The sequence below is a fragment of the Vitis riparia genome, chromosome 8 (assembly GCF_004353265.1).
Source record: "Vitis riparia cultivar Riparia Gloire de Montpellier isolate 1030 chromosome 8, EGFV_Vit.rip_1.0, whole genome shotgun sequence".
NCBI lineage: Eukaryota > Viridiplantae > Streptophyta > Magnoliopsida > Vitales > Vitaceae > Vitis > Vitis riparia.
Window position 1 is genome coordinate 1407911 of NC_048438.1, and position 13160 is coordinate 1421070.

The 13160-nt window shown below is 27.6% G+C and overlaps 1 protein-coding gene across 1 annotated transcript; it reads right to left on the reverse strand.

Moving 5' to 3' along the window:
* Window positions 1–1628: 1628 nt before the first annotated feature.
* On the reverse strand, window positions 1629–9601 carry LOC117920067 (protein DETOXIFICATION 21-like). The gene is made up of 9 exons (XM_034837420.1): window positions 9511–9601; window positions 7022–7330; window positions 4383–4924; window positions 3652–3738; window positions 3514–3570; window positions 3173–3411; window positions 2968–3086; window positions 2001–2087; window positions 1629–1914 (listed from the first exon to the last, which is right to left on the reverse strand). The coding sequence occupies exons 2-9, from the start codon at window positions 7301–7303 to the stop codon at window positions 1834–1836; spliced, it is 1494 nt and encodes a 497-aa protein (XP_034693311.1). The 5' UTR covers window positions 7304–7330; window positions 9511–9601; the 3' UTR covers window positions 1629–1833.
* Window positions 9602–13160: the final 3559 nt, after the last annotated feature.

The following is a 13160-nucleotide window of genomic DNA, read 5'->3' on the forward strand; positions in this document are numbered from 1 at the left end:
TTCTATCATTAATACTTTTCAAGAATCAAACATAACCTAATTGTTTGGATTACTAATATATTTCCCTCCTCTTATAAAGAAGCTTTTACTTCTTAGAAATGAGTAATGGATGAGATGGATGCTCTCTCAAGAAAAATCACTTTGGGAGCTAATAAAGAAAACACTCAATTGGTTGCAAGTGCATATTTTCTTTAAAATATAATCATGATGGGAATGTTGCAATTAAAAAAAGTTTACACAACTTATAGGAAGGATTAATTTGAGACATGATTCCATGGAAAATTCTTACATACAAGAATTCCTTGAAGATAACTTTTAGTTTAAAATATCCCCATGACCTTAATATTTCCTTGTGATGAAATTTTCTTACTCTAAGAAAAGCATTTTTTTTTTAACGGACAAGGTTATGCTACAAATAAGGTGTAACAATTCACATCCAATCACGTAGATATTATCCGCTTTAAGTCCAAAAGGGCACTCACGACTTTAAAATGCATCTATAAAATTAAGATGAACACATACATATGTAGAACCAATTTTTTTTCCCCTCTCCTATGTGAGACATCACATAAGGTTATATAATCCATGGAGAGCTTTTTGGGAGTTCTCTAGGAACTCTAAAATCTTTCTATAAATATAAAGAATCACCAGCAAATTGAGATAGAAATAGTTTATTGGGATTTTTTTTTTTTTTTTTGCTTTTCAGCCATATATATAGCATTAAATTCAAACAATTACAAACATAAACCAAAAGGGTTGAAAACAATTCATGTATTATTTATAATATGATTCAAATATTTAATATAATGAGTAAATGGGGGTAAATCCTCTAATGTATAAAACCATATACTAAAAAATGTTCAATCAAAGACCCTTGGGCCAAATTAAAAGTAAAGTACTGAGTAGTAAGTTAAATAAAGGTAATATTTATTTTTAGTTCTAAAATAAAGCAAGATTATATTTGATTCCCAAAATTATTAAGGAGAAAAAGAATGTCAAGAAAATTTTTTTTTTATGTTTGATTTTACTATGAAAAAGAAAAAAAGTGTATAATATAATTAAAATTAATTAGAAATTTATATATTTTTAAGTTATTTAACCTTTACATAGAAAAAGAAAAATAGGTGAAATGAATTTGAAATAACATATAAAAAAAATTTATTGATTTTAAATCAATTTATTTCTTTTAACTTTCCTCTATATTTTCTTTCCCTCACACTTTCCGAGGACATAAATAAGAACCAACCTATTTGTGATTTTGGGTTTTGGGGGGTGGGGGGGTTAAAAGTATTTGTAAAATAAGACATTCGATAAAGTCTTGAAAATCACTTAAAAGTCTAGAGATTGAATTACTTTAAGTGATTCTTAGACAGGCGGTGTTTGTTTTTTTGCTGAAAGTAATTTAGTTTTAGAATTTAGGTTGTTTGTTTTTCTATTTTTTCATGACTTATTATAAACTTTTACTAAATAGAAAAAACCAAAATATGTAGTTTTTTCTAAATAGAAAAAATAACATATTAGTTTTTTTTTTTTTTACTTTTTAATACTTAATAGAAATAAAATACTACAAAAACAAACAACCTAATATTTAATACTATTAAGCATTAAGGTTCTATTTAGAATTAAGTAAAAAAACAAACACCACATTACACTTGCTAATTTTATTAACACATTATATATCCAAAACATTATAAAAAATAATTTTTGGTTGATATGTGAACATGACCCGTTAAGATTACTGAAGTTGTTTTGATAGAAGTACCACCGATACAACATTAAGACTAAACTTTTATTATATTCATTCTCAAACAAACCCCTAATTAAGTTGATGTCTCACGCGTCGTGCATATTTGGATCAGCATCCTTAGGTTCTGTTATATTCCACTGGTTTACGCGAGCGCGGGCTATAGATACCTACAGAAATGCAGATACACAACCTTCACAATTCTATAAATTTAAGGAAATAAATTCAAAAAAAAAAAAAGAAAAGAAGAAAGTACCTGTTTTTCCCAGTCAGTTCTATAGGTGATTATGACTAGAACAACAGTTTGAAGAAATGTTCCGATCAACATTCCTATCCAAACACCCTACAAGACATACCATTGCATGGACAAACAATTTAGTGAAGAAACAACTTGCACCCTAGTTTGCTGTGATGGAAAATTAAAGTTCATATGATAGATCGTAGAATATATATATATTACAAACATGAGAAACCTGGCTAAAAAGTATTTGAATCATCTTCTTCAATCATACACAACATGTAGAAATCTAGCTCTTTTATTTTGTTAAAAGAGTATGATATGTATATTGAACTTAAATCCTATAAATTTAAGTTTTTAGAAAAAATGGTTATTCAATATGATATCAGACCTTGGTTTGTCAATAGGCCTTGAATTCAAGCCATCTCTCAACAATTTGCATTTCTCTCATTTGTTTCTCCTTTCCCTCAATTAATTTGTAGTTCTTTGTCTATGTATCTCTCTATCTTTTTGCAATTCTTTGCATATGTATTTGTTTGTCTCCCTACGTGTCATACCCGCACATGAGGTATGCATATTGTGAGGGAGGATGTTAAAGAGTATAATATGCACATTGAATCCAAATCCAATAAACTTAATTCAACATATTTTATGGATAAATTTCAAAAAAATTATTGTAAAAGTTTTATTAAATTGAATGACTTCCAAGATAAGAGGAAACATTTGATTTCTATATCAGGCACTTTCCAAACAAGAACCGAAACTCTTATTAAGCTTAAAAAAGAGTTTTTGCCTTAATGATCTCTAACTTCAAAAGAATAAATGAAGACATTATCTCATGAACGTGAATAATCTTGAAAAGGTACGTTAGCTTAATATACATGATACATTCTTGGTCTATTTCCTAACTCCCTAAACTATATATGCTACTTTCTAACAATAAATCTAGCATGAAAATTAAAAGGGAAGCGATTGGATAACTTACTTTAACTTGAAGATTCATAGTATAACCGAGTACAACTCCAATAGGAATCCCTACTAGGTAATAACTGGCTACGTTAACACATGCCACAACGCTTTGCAAGCCAGCCCCAACAGCAACTCCTGTGAAGACATCACCCTCAATGATTCAAATCCAAATTACTTTGTCGCGCCCATGTTTTATATACTGAAAGAGATTAAGAATTTACCTGAGAGAACTGGTTGCACACTATTCAAAAGCAAGGAGCAAGCCAACAGAGGAGACAGATCTGCGACCGCCTCAGAGATGTCATGACTATCTGTAAAAATGTAAGCAAGTCGTCCCCTAAAGAACAGGAAAAATATAAAAAATATGAATCCTATAGCGAAGGATGTAATGACTGTCATCCCAATTGAAAACTTTGCTGCTTGTGAGCTCCCTCTTCCAAGCTCATGTGAAACCCGAACACTGAAAGGTTTTGCAGCCAAAATATGGTTAAGGAGTTGGTTAAATTTTCTAAATATATGCTTCTGAGTTGATGATAAATTAATGCGATGGTAGTAATAATACCTTGCTGCTGCCAAGAATCCAAAAGAGATCATCAATTCCCACCCATTGATGCTGAGGCTGCAAATGAGGAAGCCAGCATAGACATGAAAGCGAAGAAGCCAAGAGAAATCAGAAAAGTAAAGGGCAAAAAAAAATTACCAGATGGAGAGAGCATCTATGGCAACCTGAGCATTCTTCATGTTTCCTGTTAGGAGAACCAATACTGTGTTGTACCAGAGCTCAAGACTGTCAACGGTAGCAAATAGTTGTAAAAATCAGATTTGGAGTGCCCGTTTAATTGAAATGCTTTTTTTAAAAGTATTTTTGGAAGAATCACCTATCAAATACTTCTTCATCAAACGTAACAAATGTTTTTTAATCTTTTAAAAGCGCTTTCTTAATTTTACCAAACACATTATTTTTCCCAAAAGAGCTCAAGATTGTCAATGACAGCATATGGTTGTAAAAATCAGATGTTTTTATAAAAAACAATGATACTATATTTAAGCTCCTAGTTGTCCCAAAGGCTTAAACTTGAATAAAATGGGCTACACCTGTGTTCAAAAACTATCCGTTGTCTCAAAAGCTTAATGTTATTTTGGATCTAAAAAGTATTGAGAAACGAAAGGAAATTTAGAAAAAGAAAAAAAAAAATCGCTTTATGTTAATTAGTTTATAATGAAAAAATACGAAAGAAAATGAATGATGAATATTGTTTTATTCCTTTTTCCTCTCTCTCATTTTCATTGTTTTCCTTATACTTTTATTGATATAGATGGAGTGTGTGATGGCCTAATAATGTATATCAAACCAAAAAACATAACAAACCTACTTTTGATCATCAATTTCCTGAAAACTAGTTGACAAAGAATATTTGAAAAATGCCTTACCAGACCATGACCCCAGATGATAGAGAAAGCTTGATAACAGGCCAGAGATCCTTGAAAGCCAAGAGTGAGAAACCCTTCCAAGTTTCAGGGCATCCTCCATAGAAAATAAACATGAGCTGACCGATATTGGGGATCCAATACGCTAAAGCTGCAGGAGCCAATGCACCGACAAGTCCAAACTTGAACTTCACTGCCATGAGCCAGGACAAAAACAACTGGATTGCAAGTGAAAATGCTGCCAAATAGACTATTATCATGTTCTTGTCCTGTGCTTGTAGGTAAATTTGGCAGGTGAAGGACGCAATGAAGGCAAACATAACCGGGATTAGCCACCAAGAAATGTATCCAGCAACTTCTGCAATTTCTTCTTCCTGGCCTAAAGCCCTCAAGATCGGGGTGGTGAAGATGAAGAGTGGGAGAAGAAAGAGTGATGCTATGGTTACAACTAGCCATGATCTTTGAAGATATATGCCTAGCATATGGTACTGCCTTGCACCAAAGGATTGTCCACATAGAGTTTGTAAAGAGCATGCCATGCCCAACTACACATTCAAAATCAAGATCAAATTATAAGAGAGTAAACTCATTCAAACTTGAAAGGCATAAGGCTAGATGGAAAGAGATAGTGAGGCACTGTGAAGAAGTATAAGGATAATTTTAGCAACATGGCAATGACATTTTTCAACAAAGCCATTATGTTGAGGGGTGTGAGGTGTTGTTTGCAAGTTTTGGATGTCGTTAGTGGCAAAGAAAGTTTTAAGGGCTACATACTTTCCTATCCACCATTTGAATATGTAGTAATTAAACAATAGATTTGAAATGAGTGAACGTAGAAAAGATATTTGATTTACATTGTAATGAATATAGCAATATGTATTTAGTAAAATGACTAACAACGATTACTTAATAATAAAAACCATCATTTGGTAAATTAGGGGAAGGACCCTAGAAATCAATATAAAAAAGTTAATCAAGAGGCGCATAACTTTTGAGTGAAGAAGTGTTAAATGTTAAATGACAACTATTATTACAAAGATAAAACTCATAGTAAAAATCAAATGAAAAATAGGGGAAATAGATAACCAATTTGATTGAATAAGAAAATTCGTAACTTTTCTTGAAGTATGACCAAGATGATCATGCCAAAATTGAGAAGAGATTTTTATTCTTAAGAAAGTAAAGGTATTGGAGGAAGTAAATTGTAATGCAATTCTCATGGTGCTAGGCTACTCATATACATCGTTTTGACCATGAAGAAGAGTTGCCCTTATGCTTAAATCCTTTACGATAAAAAAAAGGAAAAAAATTAGCTGAAGTTTGGTTAGTTCATTTTACAAAATTGAGAAAAAAAAAAAATTTGTTTATACATGTTTGACACACATAAAATAGGAGAAAGGAAGAAGTTTTTAGAAGATATAGATAAGGTAGTTGAACTAGTGTGAGATATTGAGAGACTTGAATGATCTCCATTAGAATATCATCTAGAGCCTCATAGTTTTGGTGGATAGACAAATTGGACAAATCTAAGGTAATATGATTAGAGGCAATAGAGTTTATAAGCTAATTTTCATTTTATGGAGTATAGGAAATTTTGTGATTAGAATGGGGAGTGGGATGGACATTTGGAATACATTGTGGAGCACCATGTTTAATTTTTTCACAAAACTAACATGTGAGAGATGGTTAACTATTTGTTAGAAGTCCTTGTTGACTCAAATTGTTGTGGCTGATTTAGAGAAGCAAGTGCCCCATGATTATGTGACCAAAAATTTCAAGTTCCCTTTAGAGTTATTGTTGCCTTGTTTAGTATTTTTGGCAAGTTGAAAACCAAATCCATAGTAATAGTCATGGTTGTATTAAGTAGAAGTGTTTCTTTGTTTAGGAACTCTTCATGGTCTACAAGTTGGTCATGAAGTTCCTTGAATGAAATGGGAGAGTCATGAGTGCATGCACAAGCTACCACAATTTTCTTATATTTAGGGGTAAGACCTCAATGATAGTATATAAGCATATCATCCTCACTTTTTGGTGACTCAATGATATCAAGTTCAATAACAATAAACTTAAGACCATGAAGATATTCAACAACACTCTTTATACCTCAACTTATAGCAACAAATTTATCCTTGAGTTGAATAGCTCAAGAATGAGATCGATTTGGATAGAGCTTTGTTAGCCAATCCCATGCATATTTGTTGGTTTTGGCATAGGAAACTAATGGTATTACCGTTTTAGAGAGAGATGCAAGAACTACATAGCAATTAATTAATCTTATCACAGCCAAAGAACATGGGCTAGGTTTTTAGTTGCGACACCATTAAATATAAATGGTAGGTTTTGGACAAATAGAAATGCCATCAATGAAGCCCTAAAGATGAAGTTCAAACAAGAGACCATTGTTCGAGAATGTTATCTTCAACAATAATTAAGCAACTGCATCTATAGATATGAGATTGGTTGTAGGAATATGATTTCATACTATTTACCTTTCAAGATATAGGCATGATTAATCCAACTATATTAAAATCTCGTGTACCTTGAAACGTAGCTTTAAGCTTTATTTTTATTTTTATTTTGTTGTTTCAAAAGTATGTTTGGAATGATAAAAACAATCAGAAAAAGACAACGTGAAACATTACCTGGATGCTATTTGCAAACCTCAAGAGGACAGTGCCAACCAAAGCATATGCAGCAAGTTCAGTAGAGCCAATGTGGCCGATGAATGCCTGGCTGATGACGTTTACACCAAATGTCGCAAATCTAGCAAATATAGCAGGACCTGCAACAACCCAAAGTTTTTTTGTCTCACTCCATAGCTTGTCCTTGAGTTGTTGACCTTCTTCTCCTTCATTATCAACTTCTATTTCTCCTCTTGGCCTTTCCACATTGTTCAAAAGCTTCTTCTTCATCTCACCTTCCATTTCAATGGCTAGAAAACACTTCTACAACTGTTGAAACATGCACATAAAATAATTATGAAGAGCTTGTTTGTAAGTGTAGCTACTCAAAGTGTTTGTGGGAGAAGCACCAATCAAATGCTTCTCCAAGAAATACAAAAATTGATTTTTTAACTTTTTAAAAGTATTTTCTGAATTTTATCAAACACTTGATTTTTCTTCAAAAACTATTTTTATAGGAGTAGTGATCTCACTGTCAATAGACTCAAAATTAATTTCCCATTATATCCCTATAGTGTGTTTTGTACATTTTGTTGTTGTGTATATGAAAAAGGTGAATGGGATGACAAAAAAATAAAATCAAATAAAATTCATAATGTGTGGATCATATTATAAAAAAGAGACTATGAGTGCATTTTATAGTGTTTCTATTTGAAATATTTTTAGTGCTAGTGTTCTCTCTCAAAGTGTTCTCAAGAGAATCACTAATCAAGTGTTTCTTTAGGAAACATTACAAGTGATTTTTCAACATTATGGAAGTAATTGTAGAAACTTTTACAAGTATTTTTCCAAGTGATAATATAAAGCACTTGTAGAAAATCACTTATCTATGTTTAGAAGTAATTTTAAGAAATATTTCTACCCCTTGTAACACTTGAAAAATATAAAAATTTTCAAATGCTAAAAAGATTATAAATGTTTCTTCAAATCACTACCAAAAGGATAGTCATCAACTTAGTGTTTTTACAAGTATTTCTCGAAGTGTAAACACTTGTAGAAACATTTTAAAAGTGTTTTTAAAATTTTGCCAAATTTCTCTTTTTAAAATTTTAAAAATATTTCCTAAATTTTGTCACACACCTAATTTTTCTTTAAAAACACTTTTTAGGTTAAAAATATTTTTAAAAATACTATCACACAAACTTAATGTAAAACTTAGCATAGAGAGTGTTTGACAAAAGTTTAATCACTAAAAAGAAAAAAAAAAAAAAAAAAAAGGCATAATAATGTTAAAAATAAAAAGAATCCCCTGTATTAATCTAGGATGATGTTAGTTTTAATTTCTTTTAATTTAATGGCTTAAAATTTGATTGTGTCTTATTATAACATTAAAAAACTCCAACAAACAAAATTGAATTGTAAATAATATAACAACCTTCCTTATCTTTTAAGTGAGGATAATAATTTGACATGTAATGTCTTTTCAATCCAATATCTATTATAAACCTACATCATTTCCTATAGTTTAGTTTTAAAAATTCATATAAAATATATTCATCAATATCAATTAAAAATAAAAATAAATTTAAAAAAAGAACAATATAAAAATTAAAAACAAGCTAAAATTTCAGAATACTTTAAGGGTTTTTATCCATATTATTTTTTAAACCATTTATTTATTTATTATTTTAATCTAGAAATTATTTATAATCTATATTTGTATACTTATTGACATAGACTCAAATAATTAGAATGATAGTATATAGTTTTTGTATTGTATTTAAAATTTTAAAATAAAAAACAATAAAAAAATGAATGAGATAATAAATATAATTTATGTTGATACTAAAACTTAAAAGGATGACATATAAATTTAAAATAAAAATTTAAGATAAGTGAAAAAAAAAAAGATGAATATATAAAAAAATAAATTAAAATAAATTTGCATTGGTAATGAATTTTAAGTGAGATATTATAATTGCAATTTTTAGTTATTAAAATTTTAAATAATTTTTATTTAAAATTATTTTCACTTTCTCTCTCCCTCTCTTTCTCTGCTTGACAGAGAAACCTTAGAGGTTGATGAATAATACTAGCAAAAATAACAATAATAATAATAATAATAACAAATTAAAAAAAAAAAAACTATTTGTGAGAAGCATCATACATAAAATAAAAAAGAAGCATTTTTCATCCATTAAAATTTTCTTTTAACCAAATTCTAAATAAAATAGTCAAAAAAAAATTATTCCTTTCACCAAAACAAAAATCAAAGAGATAGAAAAATAAAAATGAAAAAGAAAAGAAAAAAAATACAGAAATATGCACTCAATCTGACAAAAATATTTTTTGCTATGTTCGATTCCATTTATGTTACATATCATAGTTAAATAAAATAAAAATAAAATTTTCATTATATTGAAGAATGATCAGAAGAGAGAATTTATTCATATATATATATATATATGAAAAAGAAAAAAAAATACAGAAAACATGAGGGATGAACTTACAGGATTGGCAATCAAAATCCAAAAGAACACAGACTCTTCTCTTCTTCTGCCTCTCTCTTCCTCTGAGTGTTTGGAGGACAAGAAACCCCAGAGATGGATGAATAAATACAATAAAAACAAAAAATAAAAATAAAATATAAAAAATAAAAAATAAATAGAAAAAATGAAGAGTAAAGGAGAAGGAGATGAGAATTAATTATTTTTGTTTGGTATGATATGACAGGGAGACAATACAATCTTCCTCAACTTTGAAAACTGAAGTTTGTAATTGACTCACTCCTATGGCTGTACTTTTGTATTATATTTAATTTATGCAATTTATAAAAATATTTTTAATTTTTAATATTTTTTAAAATTGATGATGTATTCCATTGAAACTTGTTCATTATTTTCATTTTTCAAAAGGAAAAAATATATTGCCGACAAAAGAAGGAAAAAAAAAATTGTAATGTTATGATTGGTTCCAAAAAAAATGTTAAAAAAACAATAATTTTCTCATTTTTTGTTTTATTAAGAAAAATAAAAAGAAAAACTAAATATAATAAAAACTATATAAAAACTTATACATAAGTTTATGGTAGTATATAGAAATAATTTGTTGGCTTTATTTTTAAAAAAATTTCTCATTTTTTTTCCTCAAATTTGATTGGTTAGAATTGAGGTATAAATAAACTAAAAATATATTGATAATTATTAAACTATAGCTTTATTTCTTTTTAACATTAGGTTGAAATGGAGGAAAAATAATTTTTTATAAATATTATAAATCTAAAATTGAAGTTAATATATATATATATATATATATATATATATATATATATATATATATATATGTATGTGTATTCCCTAGGAAGAAACAATTTTTCTTGAAGGTGAAGCTTCTTCGTGAACATATATGTATGAAATTTTTTTGGATGCATATCTTTTTTTTCATTTATTAAAAGCAATCCCGACAACTTTACTATTTGGTCATATAAAATGCCAATAATATAGTTTCCCAATGACGTAATTGAATTATGTGCTACCTTTACAATAAAAATAAAGCATCGAAAAAGATTTGGTACCTTAATTTTCGAAAAAGATTTGATAATTTAAATATTTTTAAATAATATGCAAGACCATTACTTTTTAATATAAACTTTTAAGAATATTATATCAAATTTATTATTACTTTCTGATTTTAAAAAACATGAAGGATATTTAAACATATACTAACATATATATATAAAAGTAAAATACCTAATCTTTTAAAATCATTATTTTTATTAATGTAAGCTTTTAAGAATTTTTGTATCTCATATAAAACATATTGTTAATTTCTTATTCTAAAAATATAAAATAAGAAGTGTCTTTTATATCGATACTTAGGGTTTGTTGTTAGACAATTGTTTTTTAAAACAGTTTTTTGTTTTTCGAAACAAAAAATCAAGAAAACACATTAATCAATAAAAAGACTTTTCTGTTTCATATTCTTAAGAAATTTTGATGATATCTTTTTGTTATTTTTTATTGTTTTTATAGTTATTTTCGAATGATTATTTTAAAAAATAATTATATAAACACATAGAATGATTAAAAGTTATTTTCAAAAACTATTTTAAAAAACAATTATCAAACAGACCCTTACCTATTGTGTTGTTAATTTCAATACGTTTGGATAAAAATTTTAATTATGATTCTAATAACAAAAACTTTAAACCTATTATGAATGGAAGGCAACTTTAAATGGGTTTAATAAAAGTACTTTTATTATTTTCATATGAAAATTCCAATAATGCCCAACAATAAAGTTGAATTATATTAAACTCTTTTCCTATTATTCTAACATTTCTTTTCAACATTATAATAACTTGAAAATGCACATAAGGGGTCAAAAGTGATTTCCAAAATAAAATTTCATTATATCATTATAATATTTTAATTTAATATTTTTCTATTTTAAAATTTTTAAAAATAAGAAAAAATTATATAAAAATAAGAATTTCTGCATAAAAAATTAATGCATTACTTTTATACTTGAAAACTCTTAATTAAAAAAAATTCCTTCACAAATTTTTTAAATTTTGAAAACATTTGTTAAAAAAATAAAATAAATTTCTACTTTTGGTATAAGAGCTTTTATATTTTGTATTAAATTTTCTAATTTTAATAAATAAAAATAAAAATGTATCCCCGAGACATACGCAATACGGCAACCCCACTGAAAGATGATTAAAGAGTGATGGAGAAGCCAAAGTGACTGTTGATACTAATAATAATAATAATAAAGGGGGAAATAAAAAATTAAAAAATAGTGAGAAAGTGATGAGAATTATTAGTTTTGTCTAGTTAAAATTAATATCAATATTTTGACAGATATGACTCATGGAGGGAAGTGGTGGAGCCAACAAAATTAATGCTCAATAATAAACAACTATAATATTTATTTTTGTTGTCTTTAATCAATGCAAGTTAGTCAAGCTACAAATGGACATGTATATATAGGAAGAAAAAAAAAATTAAGTCATGGAGTTGAGGATTTTTTTTATTTTATAAAATTTAATATTTTTAATTAATAATTTAAGTTGATTTTAAATTAAATTATTTTTAAAAAAAATTATTTCTAGTTTATTATTTAATTTTTAGTCTAAATATTAAAATTGTTTGTTAAATTTAACTTTAAAAGTTTTTTAAAACATTAAGTTGAAATATTTATCATATTAATATTTATTTTTATTAATTTTAATTAATATTTTTCTTCATTAATTTTAAACAATTTCTTTTTTCTTTTATGTTAAACATCCATGTTTGAAAGGATGCTTCTTCATCAACAGAATTTTTCTTGCTGGTTTTTATTGATGGAAGGATTATGTGTATGTGGGGCTTAGAAGGAGACTATAAAACAATGGGAGAATAATATTTAGCAGGTTGTATGCATGTTTTAAATAACAATTTATTTATGTTATGTTTGGTTTAGGAAACTGCTAAGGTAGGAATTTTAAGGAAAAATGATTTGTCACGTTTGGATACTATGGAAAAAGGTAAGGAAAAGAAGTGATAAGGAAAGGATAGGAGAAAACGCTGACAATATTTTCCTTCAAAAAGGCATGTAGGAAAAGTGCATTGATAATAAATTTTATTTTATTTATGAAAGTTTAAAGATTTATATTAGGGAATATCTAAAGCGGGGTGAATAGGTGTTATGAAGTTTATAGCCCAAAATTAATATTTTTTAATCCCTTAACATTCTAGTTTGGTATAGGAAATAGAATAAATAAAAGCAATGTAAAGGACATAAGGATTTTTTATGTGGAAAACCATCCCGATAGTCTCCCAAATATTGTATGAATGTAAAAAGCAAGAGGTTAGAGACCTTCAATTATGAATCTATTGATTGAAAAAATAGTTTTACCTGATGAAAATTATCCGTAAGTCTTATTTCCTAGTGTTCATTTTGAACTTTACGCCTATGTTCCAAGACTACGTGTGCTCCCATTGAATCTTACCTCAATACATGAGGAGATATAAATTTCTTTCTCAACCTAGGTAATGTGAAGACAAATGTTTTGAGAGTCTAAGATACAAAGAAGACTAACTCTCTAATTTTTAAACTGTTTGCATCAAAAAACAAAATATTTTTGGCATGGTATTTTATAAGATAAAAATACATA

Bases quoted from the DNA above. Each gene is read 5' to 3' on its own strand.
- LOC117920067 (XM_034837420.1), bottom strand. From the start codon at position 7,303: ATGGAAGGTGAGATGAAGAAGAAGCTTTTGAACAATGTGGAAAGGCCA. The intron at 4,925-7,021 runs GTAATGTTTCAC...TTGAATGTGTAG, and splicing joins GGTTTGCAAATAGCATCCAG to TTGGGCATGGCATGCTCTTT. The intron at 3,412-3,513 runs GTATTATTACTA...AAAACCTTTCAG, and splicing joins GGATTCTTGGCAGCAGCAAG to TGTTCGGGTTTCACATGAGC.